This window comes from Arachis hypogaea, chromosome 15, assembly GCF_003086295.3.
Source record: "Arachis hypogaea cultivar Tifrunner chromosome 15, arahy.Tifrunner.gnm2.J5K5, whole genome shotgun sequence".
Taxonomy (NCBI): Eukaryota; Viridiplantae; Streptophyta; class Magnoliopsida; order Fabales; family Fabaceae; genus Arachis; species Arachis hypogaea.
The window spans coordinates 11,341,209-11,361,268 of record NC_092050.1 but is presented as its reverse complement, the minus strand read 5'-3'; the positions used below and the strand labels follow the sequence as shown (position 1 = coordinate 11,361,268).

At 32.7% G+C, this 20,060-nt stretch overlaps 2 protein-coding genes across 2 annotated transcripts; one reads left to right on the top strand and one right to left on the bottom strand.

The window, feature by feature from the left end:
* Positions 1-1,666: 1,666 nt before the first annotated feature.
* On the top strand, positions 1,667-5,058 carry LOC140179110 (uncharacterized). Its single transcript, XM_072217728.1, has 3 exons — positions 1,667-1,994; positions 4,652-4,721; positions 4,935-5,058. Exons 1-3 carry the CDS (start codon positions 1,667-1,669, stop codon positions 5,056-5,058), a joined length of 522 nt encoding a protein of 173 aa, XP_072073829.1.
* Positions 5,059-5,819: 761 nt separating this feature from the next.
* LOC112749321 (laccase-11) lies at positions 5,820-8,293 on the bottom strand. Its single transcript, XM_025797575.3, has 5 exons — positions 8,117-8,293; positions 7,846-7,997; positions 7,403-7,776; positions 6,379-7,302; positions 5,820-6,136 (listed from the first exon to the last, which is right to left on the bottom strand). Exons 1-5 carry the CDS (start codon positions 8,237-8,239, stop codon positions 6,006-6,008), a joined length of 1,704 nt encoding a protein of 567 aa, XP_025653360.1. The 5' UTR covers positions 8,240-8,293; the 3' UTR covers positions 5,820-6,005.
* Positions 8,294-20,060: the final 11,767 nt, after the last annotated feature.

Here is a 20,060-nt window from a genome sequence, read left to right as displayed (position 1 = left end):
TCTCTGTCTTCATATTACTTTACGTTATTATTATTTGTTTTTTTTATTTTTTTATCATTTTGTCATTATTATTATTATTAATTTATTTGTAATTTTTATTTGGTTTTTTAACATAGTATTTTATTTTTATTTAGTGTGTTATTATTCATGATTATTATTTATATTACAATTTATTTTATTAACGTTATACATTATAAAATTTGATATAATTTATAATTTATATAGTATGGCTCCAAAACTAAATCCAAGAAGAGGTTCTAGTCAAGTGAATATTGAAAACGAAGATGCAACAAATGAATGAGAAGTAGAAATTGTAAAAGTAAAATGGGATGATTGAAATATTGAAATATTTTTTACTATCTATGTGGAAGAGATACGAGATGGTAATAGACATAATAAACATTTCAGCAAAATTAGTTGAAAAAATCTACAAAAAAAATTTAGAGAGAGAACAGGACTCCCATATGTGCATAGACAACTAAGAAATAGATGGGATGCTCTTAAATCTTATTTTTAATTATGGGCTAAATTAGTTGGACAAGAGACTGGTCTTGGTTGGGATCATGAGAAAAAAATAGTGCTAGCTTCTGAATCTTAGTGGACTGATAAAATTAAGGTATGTTAATTTTGGATTATAAAATAATACAATAAGTTAATTTTATCTTTAAAATTTATTAGATATCTTTTATATTTATTCTTTTGCATGTTTTAAACAGATTAATCCAGAATTCGTTAAGTTTAAGAATGAAGGTCCTAAATCTTTAGATAGACTTGAACAATATTTCAAGGACATCGTAGCTACTGGTTATAGTGCTTGAGCGCCATCGAAAGATCCAAATCCTAAAGAATTTAATCAGAACAATGAGGATTTCGAGAGTGGAGGTGACATGAATTATACAAATGAATTTATTGAAAAAGATATTGCTAACTATACAGTTGTTCAAAGCCCTACTAGAGAGAAAAGAAGGAAGACTTCTAACAAAAAAGTTGAGAAATGAGCTAGAATAGCATCTAAATTACAGGACTCACTTGATCGTATTTTGGTTGGTGTGGAGTCAAAAGCTACAACTAAGGGAGATGATCCTTACTCCATATAAAATTGCATCAAGTTGTTACGCAAATTACCTGGCCTAGAACCATATAGTCCACAGTTCTATTTGGGAATTAGATTAATGGCTAAACCATAATATAGAGAAACTTTCATTGCATTGAGTGATGATCCCAATCAACAACTTGGATGGCTAGAATCTTTTAAATTAGATGACATGAACCGTCTCTAAACTTTATTTTTATTTTTTTTCTGCATAATTATCATTATTGTTGAACTTTAATTTAGTGAAAATGTTATAATTTGTGTTTTGATTTTAAATTTTGGAACTTTATTTAATAATGACATTGTGAATAGTATTTTTTGCTTTGTTATCTTATTTTTCATGTTAATTTAAATTATACAGGATGAGTGATTATGAAACAGATAATGATACTGAATATGAAGAACATGAAAAAAGATTACGAATCAGCTGCTATATTAGCTATTTGTGGAGTTGCCAATTATTACTTGCGATATGTCCTCAAATAAGAAAAAAGGACTTCAAAACTATCAGGATATCAATGGCTATTAGAATTAAAGGAAGGGAATGAAATGCAATTTTTTGAACAATTTAAAATGAGAAAATCAGTGTTTAACCGTTTATGCAATGATTTGGTTCTCAATTATGGCTTGAAATCCACACGAGGTATTAGTGGAGAAGAGATGGTAGCAACATTTTTATACATGCTTGAGCAAGGAGCTTCTTATAGAATGTTAGAAGAGCGATTTCAGCATTCAGGTGAAACTATATTTCGTCAATTTCATCATGTTCTATCATGTGTGAAGAAATTGACAAAAAATATTATTAGACCTATTGATCCTAGTTTTGGAGATACACCTAAATATATTATGGATAATGATAGATATTGGCCATATTTCAAAGATTGTATTGGAGTTATAGATGGTACGCATATAGCCATTCATGTTCACCAAGATGAGCAAGTGCGATTTATTGGTAGAAAAGGAAATACTACAACAAATGTAATGGCTGTGTATGATTTTAATATGTGTTTTACATTTATATGGGCTAGTTGGGAAGGTTCTGCATATAGGGGTGTTTATGGTTTAGTTTTTTCATAAATTGAACTGAAACTGCACTAAACCAAACTACTTTGTCAAATAAGAAACTGGTTTTAAACCAGTTTACAATACAGTGCACCAGTTTAAACCAGTTTAAACTGGTTTATAGGCTAAAACTAATTTTAACTTTTAACATATATAAAATTAGTTTTTACATTTTCTCTCTCCGCCCCTCTCTCTCTCTCTCTCCTTCTCTCCCTCTCTCTCTCCCCCTATCTCTTTCTATTTCTCCCCTCTCTCTCTCTTTCTCTCTCCCCCTCTCCCTCTCTCTCCCTGCTCTCTCTCTCTCTTTCTCTCTTCTTCTCTCCCTCTCTCCCCTCCTTTCTCTCTCTCCCTCGTCTCTCTCTTTTCCTTTTCTCTCTCTCCCCTCCCCCTCTTTCTCCCCTCCCCTCCCTTTGTCTTTCTCTCTCTCCCTCGTCTCTCCCCCTCTCTCTCTCTCTATCGCTCTCTCTCTCCCTTTTCTTCCTCTCTATCCATTTCTCTCATTCTCTCTTTCCCATATCCCTCTTCCTCTCTCTCTCTCTCTCTCTCTCTTTCTCCTCTTCTCCTTTTCTCTCCCCCTCCTCTCTCTCTTTCTTTCTCTCTCTCTCTCTCTCTTAACATATATAAAATTAGATTTTACATTCTCTTTCTTACCCTCTCTCTCTCTCCTTCTCCCCCTCTCTCTCCTTCTCCCCTCTCTCTTCCTTCTCTTCCTTTTTCTCTTTTCTTCCCTTCCTCCTCTCCATCTCTCTCCTTCCTCTCTCTCTCTCTCTCTCTCTCTCTCTCTCCTTCTCTCCCTTTTTCTCTCTCCTTCCCCTCTCACTCTTCTTCTTCTTCTTCTTCTTCTTCTTCTTCTTCTTCTTCTTCTTCTTCTTCTTCTTCTCTCTCTCTCTCTCTCCCGCTCTTTCCCCCCTTCCCCTCTCTTTGTCCTCCTCCTCTTCTCTCGCTCTTTCTCTCCTCTTTTCCTTTTCTCTCTTTTTCCCCCCTTTCTTTCTCTCTCCCTTTTCTCCCTCTATCCCTTTCTCTCACTCTCTCCCATATCCCTCTTCCTCTCTATCTCTCTCTCCCTCTTTCTTCTTCCCTCTTCCTCTCCTATCTCTCTCCCTCTCTCTGTCTCTCTCACTTTCTCTCCCTCTCTCTCTCTTCCTCTCTCTCTTGCGCTCTTTCTCTCCCTCCCTTCTCTCTCTCTTTTCCTCTCTCCTCCTCCTCTTCTTCTCTCTCTTTTTCCTATCTCTCCTTCTTCCCTCTTTTTTCCTCTTTTCTCTCTCCCTCCTTCTCTCTCTTATTTTGGAGAAAAGAGGGGGAGAGAGACAGAGAAGAGGGATACAGAGTATGAGAAGGTTGAGAAAGAAAGAGAAAAGAGAGAAAGAAAGGGAAGAAAGATGAGAAAGAGAGAGAGGAGGGAGAAGAAAGAGAGAGAAGAGGAGAGAGAAAGAAACGAAGGGGGAGAGAGAGAAATAAGAGAGAGAAAGAGAAAAAGGAAAAAGAGAGAGAGAGAAAGAAGAAGAGAGAAGGGAGGGAGAGAGGGAGAGGAGAGAGAAAAACAAAAGGGGAGAGAGAGGAAAAAGAGGGAGAGAGAGAGAAGGGAGAAGGGAGGGAAAGAGAGAGAGAGAGAGAGAGAGAGAGAGAGAGAGAGAGAAGGGGGAAGGGAGGGGAATGGGGAGAGAGAGAGGGGAGGGGAAGAAAGAAGGGGGAGAGAGAGAGAAAGGGGAGAACAAGAAAAAGAAGGGAGATAGAGAGAGAAAGAGAGAAGGGAGGAGAGAGAGAGGCAGAGAGAAGGGAAGAGAGAGAAAGGAAGGAAGGAAGGGGGAGAGAGAGAAAAAGGAAGGAAGGGGAGAGAGAGGGAAAGAGAGAGAGAGAGAAAGACGAAGAGAGATGGGAGGGGGAGAGAGAGGAGGGAGAGAAAGAAATAGGAAGAGAGATGTAAAGGAGGGAGAGAGAGAGAGAGAGAGAGAAAGAGAGAGAGAGGAAGAGAGACGAAAAGGGAGAGGGAGAGAGAGGGAAATGAGATAGAGAAGGGGGATAGAGGAAAAGGGGAGAGAGAGAGAGAGAGAGAGAGAGAGAGAGAGAGAGAGAGAGAAGGAAGAAAGGGGAAAGAGAGAGAGAAAGGTGAGAGGATGGGAGAAAGAGGAGAGAGAGAGTGAAGGGAGAGAGAGAAAGAGTATGTAAAAACTAAATTTAGAGTTTAAATAAAACCAGTTTTAATTTGGTTTAAAACTAAACTGAACCATAAAAACTGGTTTTTAATAAATTGGTTTTCATAAAAACTATGGTTTCAGTTCAGTTTCAATTCAGTTCAGTGAAACCAGTTTTTTTTTTTTGCACACCCCTAGTTCTGCACATGATACAAGAATTTTTATGGAGGTTATTCGAACGAAAAAACTAAATTTTCCACATCCACCAAAAGGTTAGTTATGTCATTTAAGTTTATTTTGAAGTTACATTCATTTTCATGATAATATGTGGCTTGATTTTTGTATATTTTTTAATGTATTTCAGGTAAATATTACTTAATTGATACTGGTTATCCAACTTTTAAGGGATTCTTAGGACCTTATCGTTATACAAGGTATCATATTTCACAATTTAGACTAGTGCCAAATTTTAGATCAAACAATAAAAAGTTCAACTATTGTCATTCAAGTTTAAGGATAGTAATTGAAAGGACTTTTGGAGTATGCAAAGCAAGATGGAAGATACTACAAAATATGCCATTAAGAGCCAAATTTAAAACCCAGCGTGATATCATTGTTGCATGTTTTACCCTTCATAATTTTATAAGAATGATGGATTCTGATGACATAAGTATTTTGCAAAAGTTTAAAGATATTGTTTCGTTACAAGCCAATGAAGATGACGATACTACTATAGAAAATGGATTAACAAATTTTGAAATTAATGAATGAAAATAACCAACACAAGAAGATGTTCGGGTAATGGAAGAAATAAGAGACAATATAAGAGATCAATTATCGGATCAAATAAATTAGTATAAATAATTATTTTTTTTATTATTAATAAACTCTTTTATGATTGAATGTTCTTTTAAGTAATTTAATTATTATAAAATTACTTTTGTATTTTTTATCCAAACAATAACATCTTTTAAATAAGTACTTTTAATTAAAGTATTCAAACATAAAATCACTTTTATTTTTATAAAAAATCTTTTAAAAAAAGATCATTAAAATTTTTTTTTTAGAATGTCGCCTAAACAAACCCTAATTCATGCACAAGGTAGTAGATTTGAATTCCAAAACTAATTTAAGCCAGCGAGTGAATGACCAAGTTACTTGATATATATTGTTACACATATCTCTCTAATCAACTTCTTTTATATTTATGTTATTATAAAGTGGGACACTTTACCATACAGATTAAAATTGTATAAAAAAATATATAGTTTTTTTTATTATTTTATTACTGTTCAAAATATGAATCTTAATTTTTTCAATCTCTTTTTCATCCCATGAAAAAAAAAAGACATTTAAACTTACATCTTTATCATATAATTCACCTTATAAAGTTAATTAATATATAACAATAATCAATGTGGATTTAGTGTAACCGTGTTAGTCTCGTAACTAATGTACTTTGAGTTCAATCATAGCTAGAAATCAACCCTCACAAAAATAACAAGAAAACAGTAATGAATCACATTTGAAAATTCAACAAAATAAATCCCAAAAAGCTTCCTTGCATTGCCTCTGTTCTTATTAATTCACAATTAAAAGCCTTCTGCAAAATTTACCAGCGGAAGGCTAAGCAGACAAATAAAAGAACACAACAAAAACATTAGAAAAAACGTTCAATACAATACAATCCTTGTTTTCCTATAATTTAGTGTAGACGGCTAGCATATGGGAAGGTCCTTTGGTGGTGGCAAAACAGATTGATCTTTTTCTGGTCCATCTTCAACAAGAAAAGCCATTTTCAATCCCCAACCAGTGTGCAGCTCCAGATGACAATGCATGAACCAAACACCTATATACATAGGGGAAAAATGTCACTACAGAAGAAGAATATGACTATTTAAGAGAAATATTTGTATGACTTGTAGTTTTATTTGCAAAAATGTTTAATAATAAAAAAAATTAGCCAAAAACAACTAGATATTATCTTATTTAGTATTCATTAATTATTGCTAAATAAGTTAGATTCTACTTTTTTTTGTCTCCCTAATATTAATGATTTATTTGTGTGTGGTGTTTAAACAGTGTTTTTACCTGGATTATCGGCCCTGAAACGAATAGCTACCCAACCACCGGTGGGAACTCCAACGGTGTTCCTTTCAATGGGGTCAACCAAGTTGTAGTTTGCAGGGTCTTTAGATGGATCAAAGTTACCAACACCAGTTCCAACAACAAAGAAATTATATCCATGAAGGTGGAATGGATGTGACTCAACTGAGAGGAGATTGGTATCTTGCAAAACCAGCTCCACCGAAGAATTGAAGGCAATCTTGCTAAGCCGTGTCCCCGTTAAGGTGGCAAGATTTGCCGTTAGCGGCGCACCGGTATAGTTGAAAGGTTTTGAAGGCCTATCAGGAAAATCAGTTCTAAAAACGCCCTTGAGGTTTAAATAGTGAGCTTGAAGAAGTGCAGTTTGTGGCATCACAAATGAGACATTGTTCAATGAAGCAACCAATCTTGTTCCATTGACACACGTAGGGCAAGGATTCATGCCTAAACCAATAGTGTAGAAGAGGTTTCTATCAACTTTGAGAGGAACAAGAGCAGGGTATTGATCAGAATTTAGGCTTCTGAGTTTCTTGTTGAGACTCAGTGCAAGAGCTGAGTCATTTCTAGCAGGAAGTTTAGGAAGAGAAGGGATCACAGTGTTTGAGATGCCTTTGTATTGGAATATAGCTGTCACGGTTTTGTTGTCAACTGAGATTGGAGCATCCATGAAGACCCTTGCGGCCATGAAGTACCTGCTTGGAACATTGTTGGCATGGACTAAAACGTTTGTGGTTTGTCCTGGTCCAATTAGTATGGAACTTGTGATGAATGGTTTTGTGTAAACTGCATCAACCTCCACAACTGTCATGTTGTGACCCGCAATGGCGAAAAAGAGTTCATCATTGAGTGCAGCATTGATGATTCTCAGCAGGTAACTCCTCCCTTGTTCCACCTCCATTACATAAGTGTCTGAATAAATTGAAACAAATACGCAGTTAAAACAAATAAAGAGCATAGTATAAAAACATATGTTTAATTTCATGCACTAATATTTAATTAATTTCCTTACGCTTCTCAGAGCAAGGAAATAGAGGTCCTGGTTTGCCATTGATTGTATGTGCATCTGAGATATTTGGTGGCACTCCCATTTGGGTCCCTTGTTTCTCAATCTCTTCCACATCATTGTTCCACCATTCACCTAGGAGAATTTCGAACTCTCTAGCTGGCTGTGGGAAAGGAAATGGTGTTCCAAGTTTAGGCATAATGACAATTGCACCATACACAGTGGCCCTGAGCCAGAGAATGTGTGCATGCCACCACAGTGTTCCTCTTTGCCCAGTAACATTAAAGTCATAAGTGTAGCTGTTTCCGGTTTGAATAGGACACTGTGTGATATAAGCTGGTCCATCAGCCCACCCATTGCGATGTTGTTTGAGCCCATGCCTATGTATTAACATTAACTAATAATTAAGTCATGAATAATATACAATTTAAAATATTAATTTGGCTTACCAATGAATGGACAAGTTGTATTGTACATGGTTGGTGACAGTGACTTGTACTCTATCTCCTTCTCTAGCATAAACAGTTGGCCCTGGGTACCTTCCATTTACTGTTACAATGGGTTTTGCATGGCACAGCCTACTCACATTCTTCAATTGAATCTGTGTACGTAGAAAGCAGAAAAATGAGATATAAATCAAGAGAAGTTGTTTTGCATTTTTGCATGGATATCTAAGCAGTAGATTATGATAATTGATATGGTCAAACAAATATAACTCACATCAAATTTGTATTTCTTTATGGCAGCTTCAGATGGTGAAGGCATTATTAAGCCAACAATCATCATACAGCAGAGGAGAAAGGTTAAGACATTGTTATGCATGAAACCACACAAGCTTGCCATTATTGCGTATATTGTTTGAAAATTTGATTCGTGTATGATTAATGCATCATGTAGTAGCAGATATGGAGTATTTATATATGAATAATAATGGGAAGGTAGAAAGAACTTTTCAGTTTGTTGCATGAAGAATTAAATTAATAAAAATACACCTTAGAGTAATTAGTTGGTAATTCAATGAGTTGTACATGTAAACTTGTAAGCGAAATTCTGATAAAGATATGCATGTATATATATGTATGTTACAGGTAACAGGCCATATAGTTTTATTTGATCCGTAGAGGCTGAGCTAGGTTTTTGAGCTGAATGTGAGAGTTACATGAAACCAAACAAACCTTAATATACATTGCCTAAGCTTTATCTTTAAGGAGAAGTAATGGTTGAAGGGTTAGTGTGCTAATGCCTAATGCCGGAAACTCTTTTTGCCGTTCTAGCTAGTGAATATTTCTCAAAAAATTTAATGCAAGAAAAAACATGTGCTTATCATGCATGCCATGATAATGGTAAAACATCGGTGTTACTACCGACAGGATCTGATCTCCTCATGTGTTGTAAAATAGTATCGGCTATATATGATCTTATTATTTATGTGTTTCATCATTATTTGAAATCATATTTTAATCATGATTTGCTTAAATCGTACTTTTATTACAAGAGCTACCAAATCTTTTGCTTGTTTTAGACCATTCTTTGTCGTTGGTGACTTGGTTCCATACTAAGAAGTTTCTTCAGTGATGGACTGTTCTGTTGCTTATTATACTGTTGAAACAAAAAATAATAATAACTCGATCATGTTCTTTTTATAATATAATTTTTTGGGCAAATTAATTGTGAAACCAAAATGTTTTCTGTTGTATGATCCATATCCATAATAAGTTGTGTGATCATCTTGTATATAAGCACAATTGTCAAATACTAGAGGGTCTTGCTTCTTATTTTATTCGTGTGATAAAAAAGGTCATTTAAATAAATATGTTTAAAATATTTTTTTTAAAGATATTTTTTTAATAATTAAAATTTAATACATATAATGATTAAATCGTATTATTTTTATTATATAATTTTAAGAACCCTAATTTCGAACCGTTCTCTTCTCTTTGTGCCTTCATAGGGTTAGGATTTAGGGTTTTCAACATTTAAAATATATATATATATATATATATATATATATATATATATATATATGAGTAATTTAGTCATTTTTTATAATAAGGTTATTTATAATCATTTTCTATAAAAAAAAATATTAATTTAGACCGATTTAATATTTGGTTTACCGATTTTTTTCCTAAATCAATTTATCTTATCTAATTTTAACAAAAAGAATACGGTTTAATTGATTATATATATTGAATTTTAATTACTAGAAAATATTTTTAAAAAAAGATGTTTTAAACGTCTTTATTTGAGTGACTCCTTTGATAGAAATATACGAGTTTCAAAAGCTTTAATTATTTGTTAGAGATTTAGAGATCTCTTTATGACGTATTTAGTTTTGAAAATTTGATAAGACAAGACACTTAGAACATATAAAGACATAAAATTTAGTGTTATTGTATTTTATTTGGTAATAAACTAAAATAAATTATAAAAATTTAATTTATTCTTTTTTTATTCAAAAAATTCGAAAAAAATAATAAAAAATATAATAATAAAAAATTAACAAGAATAATAAAAAAAATAAAAAATAAGTTGTGTCTTTTGTTAGTGTCTCAATGTTCTTTCTGTCATGATGAAGATAAAATATACTAATTCAGTGTCTTTGGATACAATGTGTCTGTCTATATGCGTTTGGTTATGAGAACAATATATAAAAGATAGAGACACAAAAATTTTATAAAAATCAAATTTATTCTCATTTTTTTTCATTTAAAAAATTTGAGAAGAAAAATATAATAATAAAAAATATAATTATAAAAAATTAATAAAAATAATAAAAAAAATAAAAAATAAGTTGTGTCGTCTCTCATTAACGTCTCAGTGTCCTTCCCATTAAGATAAATACAAAATACACTAAATTAATGTCTCTTATAATACAATATTTTTATTTAGATCTCATTTATCAAATATAATTTTATATTTTTATATTCTTATCTCAGTATTTTATCTTTATAAACAAACGTAATCTATCTTATCTGTCATAATTTTATCTTTCTGTAATTTTGTCTACCAGAAAATAAATGCAGACTATGAGATCTCGTCAGAATACCAATATGATTGGAAATTTGAATAATTATTGAAGCAAGGAACTTTTTTATATATCTATAGTGATAATTAACCTAGACTAGCTACGACTTTTTAATATTATTCAAAGAATTATATGTATGCATATCTTAAAATTCTAAATTAATTACTCAAATTAAGAAAGTTATTCTTCCTCTCTGAAATCACTTACATTACATCTATTTGGTTTTACCAAAAATTGAAGGGCAGCAATAATAAACAAACAAACAACAGCCACAAACAAACAAACCTTTGTATCTTTTTAAAGATGAAATGATCACTAATACTAATTTTTCAATTAAATATTTATAAGATACTAAGATAAAAGGTAAAATGTGTCATTCATACTGAATAGAGTCCACACCTTATTATTATTATATATACATTATTTTTTTATATATCTCTTTTATATTTTATATTTATGTATATATTAAAAGTGATTAATAAAAATGGAAAAGAATAAATAAATTTTTTTCTTTTATGTCATAAAATAAAGATGTATAAGAAAAATGTAAAAAATTAGTATAAACATTATTTCTCTTAATAAGTCTTATTAAAGAACGTTATATGCTTACATGCTACACCTTCAGTCCTTTCCGATTCATCATGGTTGCCTGACACTGGTTGCCTGACACCGGTGCAACACCACATTATATAGGAAAATTATCATGTATGCCATAGTATTTTTATGGAACTTTAATGTTTCTTGTACGATTAAATTGTAGGTAAATTTATTTGTCTTGTAGTTTTTTATAAAATGACGAATATAATTCTTTAATAAAGAAGAAAAAAAGACAAAAACAATAACTTAAAAATGACTCTACGAATAAATGTTGAAATGAAAGGTGACAGTAAATTTAAAAGACCATTTGATATGTAATTTTTTTTTAAGATGGTTAAAAAAATACTGTATAAAAATTTTAGGTGTTAATATTTTTTTTATTTTTTGTCTAATTTTTAAATTAATATTATCTAATATTTTTCTCTTTTATAAGATATTAATGGATCAAAATTTTTTTAGTGGGTGGACTAGGTGTAAAACATTTTTTATTATATATTTGAAAAATAAAAAAAAAACTCTTATTCGTTGGAATATTATTTTTTATTTTTCGGTATGTGCAAAAAAAGTAAAAATATATATGACGGTTTGAATATTAATTTTTAATGTTTTAAGTCAACTATTGATTTATACTTTGATAAATATATATATACATATATATCAATTAATATAAAAAATTTCACATTTTTAACAATGTCATAGTAACATCGGCAAGAAAACCCCTTATTTTTTTATGTATTTCTCTTGTACATAATATATTTATTATATTATTTTTAGGGATAAGTATTGTTTTGGTCCCTCACGTTGAAGGTCGGAATCGAACTCGTCCATGATGTATATTTTGATTTAAAATCATCCTTAAAGTCGTATTCGAATTTAAAATCATCATTTCTAATAAAATTTTTTAATTTATTCCTATACTACCTCTATAATAAAAAAAATTATAAATTAAAAAAAAAAAAGAAACTCGTTGGTGGGGTCGGGGGAAGAAAAGGGTACGAAGGGGGAGAGGAGGGAAAGGGGGAAGGGAAGGGGGATGGGGGACGGCGCCGGCGGCGAAGAGAGGGAGGAGGGGAAGTGGAAGAAGCCGGAGAAGAAGAGGAAGGGGGAAGGGGGAGGGGGACGGGGACGGGGAAGGGGGAAGGGGGAAAGGACGCGGGGTGGGGGAAGGGGAGAGGGGGAGGAGGAGGGGGAAGGGGAAAAGGGGGGAGGGGACGGCGGCGCGAAGGGGGAAGGGGGAAAGGACGCTGGGTGGGGGTGGGGGTAGCGGGAAGGGAAGAGGGGGAGAAGGAGGGGGAAGGGGAAAGGGAGGGGGGAGGGGACGGCGGCGCGAAGGGGGAAGGGGGAAAGGACGCTGGGTGGGGCTGGGGGTGGGGGGAAGGGGAGAGGGGGAGGAGGAGGGAGAAGGGGAAAGGGGGGAGGGGGACGGCGAGCCATTGCCGTTGGAGTCTGCCTCGCTTCTGCCACCTCACGCATCGCCGCCTCACGCCTCGCCGCCTCACGTCGCCGCCTCTACCTCGCTTCTGCCGCCTCCGCCTCCGCCTCACGCCTTGTTTCTGCTTTCTTGCTTTTTGTTTCTGTTTGGTGTTGTTTCCTGCTTTCTTGGTAGTGGTCTTGGTTGTGGTTGTGGTTGTGGTTGTGGTGTTGTTTCCTGCTTTCTTGGTGGTGGTCTTGGTGGTGGTGATGGTGGTTGGTGGTGGTTGTGATTGTGGTTGTGGTTGTTGGTGGTAGTGTTGGTGTTGGTGTTGGTGTTAGTGTTAGTGTTAGTGGTGATGGTGGTGGTGGTGGTGGTTGTGGTGGTGGTGGTGGTGTTGGTGGTGGTGCTGGTGGAGGAGGTAATTATGTTGGTAGTGGTGAGGGTATTTTTGTCCAAAAAAAATTAAAAGGACGATTTTAATACGAAAAAAACGTTAAGTATGATTCTAAATCGGAAATTACGTTGGAGACGGTTTCGATTCCGACCCTCAATGTGAGGGACCAAAACAATACTTATCCCTTATTTTTATTATATATTTTGTATTTTAATATATATTTTATATAAATAATTAATTTAGTAAATAATTTTTAATATACTATATGTATACATTTTATTTTTGATTGTTATTAATATAGTTTTGATACATTACCTAGAAATAATAATTCATTAGGAGGTATATATTGTTGCTATATGATGAAAATATTTGTTTACAAATATTAATTCATACGATGATACATAAATATTATTCAAGTGTTATTAGTTTAAAATTGTAATGGGACACATTTATTGAATTTATATATTATGCTCTTATATATTATGCTCTTGTGTGAATGATGTTAAATTTTATAATTTATTTTATTGTATAATTATCTGTTAAATTCTATATATAAGAGTCTAATCAAGACACACAAAAAATACACTTTAGTAATTAATTTTTAATATAACCTACTTAATAAAAATAATTCAAACAAGGTATTTTTGTCATTTTATATATTTTCACAATTTCAATTTATATAAAAGTAGTTTTACCTACAATTCAAGATTTATATACGGTGATGATCATATTTTAGTTACTATATTATAATTTTTTTATTTTTGTACAAATAGTACATAAATAACTAGTTAGTTAATTTTGATAATTTTAAATTGATAATGTCTCTCTTTAAAAAAAAAATTGATAATATCTCTCTCAAATTCATATATATAAGTATATTACTTTTAATGTAAAATACATTGTTATTGAATTTTCATCAAATTAGACTAACATTATAATTTTAAAGATAATTCTTAAATATTTTTTTATTAAGTAAGGAATGTTATATTTTTTGTCAATTAAATAAATTTTAGTTTAACATTATTATATTTTATATTAATGCTTTAAATTTAGAGTTTAAACTTTACTAAAATTTAGGGTTTAAAACTTAGGATTGAAAATTTAGGATTTAGAATTCAAAAATTAAGATTTATAGTTTATAGCATTTAAAGAGCGTTGCCCTATTTATTTATTTTTTTTAGAGCACAATAACATTATTTTAGAATATTTTAAATATTTTTTTAAAAAAATAATCTAATAAATATACATCACAAACTAAATTCAAGTATGTATGAAATTATTACTCAGTTATTTTTATCTATTTTTATTCATATATATTTGTGTCATTTATAATATTTACACAATATTAATTTCCTATTCAAATTTTTTAATGATAATATAATTTTAATCTTATTAACATATATTTTAATTATTATACCATTAAATTTGTTTTTAAAACACAAGAGAATTAAATCCCTCATATAAAATACATATTAAAATATAAAATATAGATTAAAAATATATAAAAAAATATTATGTATTTTTATACAAATACATAATAGTTAATTTTTAATATATATAATTAATATTTTTTTTAAAAAAATTAAATTAAATAATCCACTCCTACAGACATAAAAGTGTTAAATTTTTTAATAATATTAAAATTTTGTAAAATTTCTTTTGCAACTAACACATAAATTTTATCACAAAAAATTATTTCCTTATACATGTATATAAAAAGTGATATAAAGATTATTTTTACTAAAATATTTTGTCATAATTCATTATCTTTTTCAAACACAAAAAAAATATCTCCTTGAAGTTGACGAGGGTATTTTTGTGCATGGAGAGATTGGCGTGCTTCATTTCCAAACAAGTTGACGAGGGTATTTAGGATGGTGTGGCTGTTTCTAGAGGGGGACCTAGAGTTTCTCACTTGATGTTTGCAGATGACCTCCTCCTTTTTTGTAAAGCGAAGAAAAGTCAAGTTCAGAATGTTGTGCACACCTTGGAGTTGTTCTGTAAAACTTCAGGTATGAAGGTTAACATTGAAAAATCTAAAGCTATTTGTTCTAGAAATATCTCTAATAGAAGGAAGGAAATGTTGTCTGGTGTTTCTCATATTCCTTTTACTAGTGACCTAGGCAAATACTTGGGGGTGAACCTTAATCATTCTCGAGCTGCTAGATCTATTTTTTCGGACTCTTTAGAGAAGATCAAGAATAGGCTGGCTAGTTGGAAAGGTCGGCTCCTTAACAGAGCAGGCAGGCTTTGCTTAATTAAATCTGTTGCTTCTTCTCTTCCTATTTATCAGATGCAAGTGACTCTTTTTCCTACTTCGGTTTGTCAAAAGATTGATTCTGTGCTTAGACAATTCTTGTGGAAGGGAAAGGTGGGGGAGCGTTGCTTAAATTTAGTCAAGTGGAGCAAAGTTGTCACTCCAAGAAAATATGGAGGATTGGGAATTAGAGATACTCAATGTGTAAATTTTGCTTTACTCGGAAAGCTTGTTTGGAAATTATTGCATAATAAAGATAAGCTTTGGGTAAGAATTATGTTGGCAAAATATTTATCTGGGAGTTCTTGCTTTTCACCCAAATTTTCTAATAATGTTTCAAGCACTTGGCGAGCGATTTATAAGACAATAGAAAAGCTTCGTGATGGTTTTGATTGGTGTACAGGCAGGATGTCTCAATCCTTTTGGTATCATGCTTGGCGACCATGTGGAACGCTAGCTCCTTTGGTTCCTTTTGTGCACATTTCTGATTCTCACTTGAAGTTAGAAGATGTCTGGCACCATGGGCATTGGTGGTGGGATATTCTTTGCACAATGATTCCGGAAGAAGTTAAACTTGATTTGATGCTCTTTGATCCTATCAAGCAGGCAGGAGATAAAACAGGTTGGTTTTGGACAAACTTAAATACTCTCACCTACTCGACTAAAAGCGGGTATGAATGGCTATTGAAGAAGAAATTTGGCTGGAATAATAATGAAAATTGGCTTTGGCTTTGGCGCTTGAGAATACCGGAGAAGATAAAGTGTCTGCTCTGGCTTTGCCTCAACAACGGAGTTTCCACAGCTAGTTACCGATTTCAAAGAGGTATTTCTACTTCTGATTTTTGTCAGAGATGTTATCTTGCTCTAGAGGATATTAACCACTACTTTAGGACTTGCCAAAAAGCTCGTCAGATTTGGATTAGCTTAAATTTGGGAATGACCGCTGAGGACTCTAGTTTGGAATTTGTGTCTTGGATTCGTTCTAATCTCAATAAAAATGAGTTTCTCTTTGCAGCGGCCTTTTGGTGGATTTGGAGGGATAGGAACAATGACATCTTCCACCAAGATGATTCATGGAGTAAGGAGAAAATTGTTCACTTAGTTAAACATGCTGCTCGAGATTTCTCTAATGTTGTTATCAACCAAAAACATATTATTCCTTCTTCTTTGAAATATAACTGGGAACCACCTCTAATGAATGTCTGTAAAGTGAACTGCGATGCAAGCGTTTTTGAAAATGAGCAATTAGATGGCTTTGGATGTATTATTAGAGACAGCATGGGAATTTGGATAAAAGGTTGTTCTGCTAGTATACCTCTTTCTAGTGTTCTCTGTTGTGAGCTTCATGCTATTTGGAGAGGGCTTGTTATGGCTTGGGATTGCGAGTGCAAAGAGGTCATATGTGAAACTGATAATCTTGATGCGTTTCTTCTTGTTTCGCGAGGCACAACCAGCATGATTAGGAATGACTCTGGTCTGCTTGACAAAATCAAAGAGATGCTCCAGCGCAATTGGACAGCTACTTTAGTGCTCATCCAGCGAACAACAAACAAAGCGGCTGATTTAATGGCTAAGACTGCTGTTTTAAACAAGCAGGTGTATCTAGAGTGGTTACTGCCTCCTAATAATTTAGACATTATTATTAGAGAGGAGTACTACTCTTTTTCTTAGGTCTTTTTTCTTTGTGTTATGTTCAGTCACCAAAAAACACAAAAAAAAAAACATATATTTTTATGGTTGCATCTAAAATATTTTGGTAAAAATAAAATTTGAATATTGATCTTTCGGTGAATATTATTTATTGAGATTATTAGATTATGATAAATATAAAAGTTCATATTAAAATGAATGTTATAAAATAAATTTATAAAGATAATATTTTAAAATATAAAGATATAATAAATATCTAAATTAAATATTTATTTACTGTAAAAAAATTGTATATATATTAAAAAAGCTTAAATAATATGTGTGTGTAACATTTTATTAAATAAAAATGTTTCATTAAATACTATTTCAATTATATTAAAAATCTAAATAAAATAATAATTATTTTGTAACAAAAATGCTAGTGGAAAAGAGACCCACTCATATTAATCCATTAATCCATCACAACGTTAAGCTCTTTCTAACACAAATTGGTTAAAGCATAAATAAATAACCATTTGTACCCATAAAAGATGAAAACGCTGACATATGTACCCACATTAAATCGAAACTAAATTTGTACCTACGTAAGATGTCCTCCGTGTGACAAAAGTACCCTGTCTTTAGAGGGTTGGAGTGCCACGTAGGGTACTTTTGTCACACGGAGGGCATCTTGTGTGGATACAAGTTTTGTTTCGATCTAATGTGGGTACATATGTCAGCGTTTCCATTTTTTATGGGTGCAAATGGTCATTTATTAAAGGACAAGACAGTAACTTTATCTCTCATTATATGTGTGAAGGAAAGTGCAAGTTGCTTTTCTATTATGCTCTTCAAACAAACAATTTCACCTATAAAATTCTCCCTTTCATCTCATCCTTTGTTATATTTTATTACAAATCTTATTAGTTGAAATGATGAGAACAACAATGTTCTATTAAAGTACAACGGTATACGTAAACCGCTTCCCATTATATATAATGCTCACAATTTCATTCAGTCTTCAGATTATCAAGGATCAGATAGAATCTTGTTAGGTAATGGTACAGATAATGATATTTCTTCCACTGGTCAAACATATCTTGTTAATCTTAATTCACATAAACGTTTTATACTTGATCAATTGTTGCATGTGCCTGACATTACAAGAAACCTGCTTAGTGTGCAAAAATTTTCACAAGATAATTCTTGTTTCTTTGAATTTCATGCTCATTCTTGTTTTGTCAAATCTCAGGTTACCAAGGAGAAGGGACATCTAAGAATGGAGTATGATAGTAATAAGTGGCTAAGAGAATGGGGTGTTAAATCTTAGCACATTTTTGCTGAATTTTAATTTCTGATTTTTCAACCAAATTTTAGGAGATATTTCTGGTTTTGTCTCGTGTCGAGTTGAAAGACACTTTTGTTTTTGTTTCCTGATTAACAGAAACAGAAAAAGGAATAGAGAAGAAGCATTAACACCAAATATATCTTGGTTCAGCCACTAGGTGCAATGTGGCCAACATCCAGTCTCCATTACAACAATGATGGAATTTCACCATGTTATCACAACATTACAAACACCAATTTCTTCCTAGGAACTACTCATTCCTATCTGGGACAAATCCAGATTCTACACCCAATCTGAATTTGACTAGAACTCAAAACCTAGCTTTCAACTGCAAAGTACTAACCCAACTTGTAAGAGAATCCCCATAGGATCATGAAACACAACAGATAGATGTACAAAGAAACTCTGTGACATCTATGGCTTTTTCTCTAATATTACACACTGCCTTTTTCTTACAAACCTCACTATGTTTGCCTTTTACCATGAGACTCAGACAGATAATACTAAGAAAAAGAAAACAAAATGAACAACATTAAAAGAGAAGAACTCAAAAAGCTTGGGTAGCTATGAAAACTATGTGCTTTCACTTTCTCTCCTTGATCTCAACCCTTGGCCATTCACCCTTAATATAGAAGGAGAAACTTCCAAGGTTGAAACCCTAACCCAGCAACTTCTTCTCCTACCAACGAGTAGCATCGGCTTCAACAAAGAGAGATGAGAGAACCGAGGCTGATGCATGCAAGCTTACCTCATCTTTCTCAACCTTTTTCATCAAGCTCCTTTAATCTGAACCCTTGATCTTGTCTTTGGCTCCAAGAAAGAATTTGGACCCTTGATGAGGTCCTAACATAGGACAGCTTCTTGCCTTCCATTTTTGCTTCTTCCTACGTGTAGCACAGCGGCTATCTTTCTTCTTTGATGAACAAAAATGAAACTAAACTTTTTCAACTTAGATTTGCTTCTTCACTGAGGCAGATTGTTTATTTTCTTGGGATCAAAATCTTGAAGCCATCTTCCAAAATATTTCTTTTGTAGTAAAGATATTCAATAGCCTTTTTCTTCTGATAGCTTCTTCTATCTTCTTCTCTGTTTATGGACATGACTGAAAGCAAAAGAAAGGAGAGAGAAGAGAGAGAAAACTTCCAAAGGAAGCATTCAAAGCACATTAAACTCAATTGAAATCTCACTTCCATTTTCAAAGATCAAAAGTAATGTCTACAACTTTCAATGTAATTAAATCAAATTGAATTTTTACTTTCAGTTACTAAGACATGGAGTCACGTGTTAGGCTTTTGGTTACTTGAGGAATGAAGTCAATTGAGTTGAGATTTGGATTCTATGTAACCGAAGCATGCTTTGAAGTCCTTGGGTTCTTTTCTTTGATTCATCAATTTTGATTTTATTATGGGCTTGTGATTTGGGCCACTTTGGATATCTTTCTTTTTCAATATTCAGTCATTAATATTAGAATTAATTTTGCCCAATGCTAAATTTTCTTTAACGATCTATTTGGGCTTGTGTAGCTTTGGCCCAATAGAAAACTAATTTGCTTTCTGCACACTTGAACAAAAATCATTAACCAACCAATTGGAAATTAATTAAGTAAGCTTTCAATAATATTTTTAATTTCCTAATATATATTTTAATAATGTTTGATCATCATTTCAAATATAAGTTTTCTAAACTCAATGGAGTATATGAATTTGACAATGTTGCTGTTCTCGCTGCTAATTCTCAGCCTCAAATACCTACATTTAATGTTGTTTCATACATATCTCGTCATAGTAATCATGTTCCTTTAGCTTTAAATACTCAATCCAGTTTATACAATCTCTGGCACCATAGACTTGGCCATTGTGCCTCTAAGACAGTCATCTCTGTAATGAAAATATGTAATCTCGCTATGAGTACTAATTCAATAAGGGCAGTTATAATGTACAGATTCTGAATGTGTACAGATGTACAGATTTTTGATTGAAAGAACACAGCAGCAACAT

What these genes read in the sequence shown, in the direction of transcription:
- LOC140179110 (XM_072217728.1), top strand. Translation starts at nt 1,667, where the DNA reads ATGAGAAAATCAGTGTTTAACCGTTTATGCAATGATTTGGTTCTCAAT. An exon ending in TTGTATTGGAGTTATAGATG is followed by an intron (nt 1,995 to 4,651) that starts GTACGCATATAG and finishes AATGTATTTCAG; the next exon opens with GTAAATATTACTTAATTGAT. An exon ending in GGACCTTATCGTTATACAAG is followed by an intron (nt 4,722 to 4,934) that starts GTATCATATTTC and finishes TAATTTTATAAG; the next exon opens with AATGATGGATTCTGATGACA.
- LOC112749321 (XM_025797575.3), bottom strand. Translation starts at nt 8,239, where the DNA reads ATGGCAAGCTTGTGTGGTTTCATGCATAACAATGTCTTAACCTTTCTC. An exon ending in TAAAGAAATACAAATTTGAT is followed by an intron (nt 7,998 to 8,116) that starts GTGAGTTATATT and finishes CTACGTACACAG; the next exon opens with ATTCAATTGAAGAATGTGAG. An exon ending in TACAACTTGTCCATTCATTG is followed by an intron (nt 7,777 to 7,845) that starts GTAAGCCAAATT and finishes GTTAATACATAG; the next exon opens with GCATGGGCTCAAACAACATC.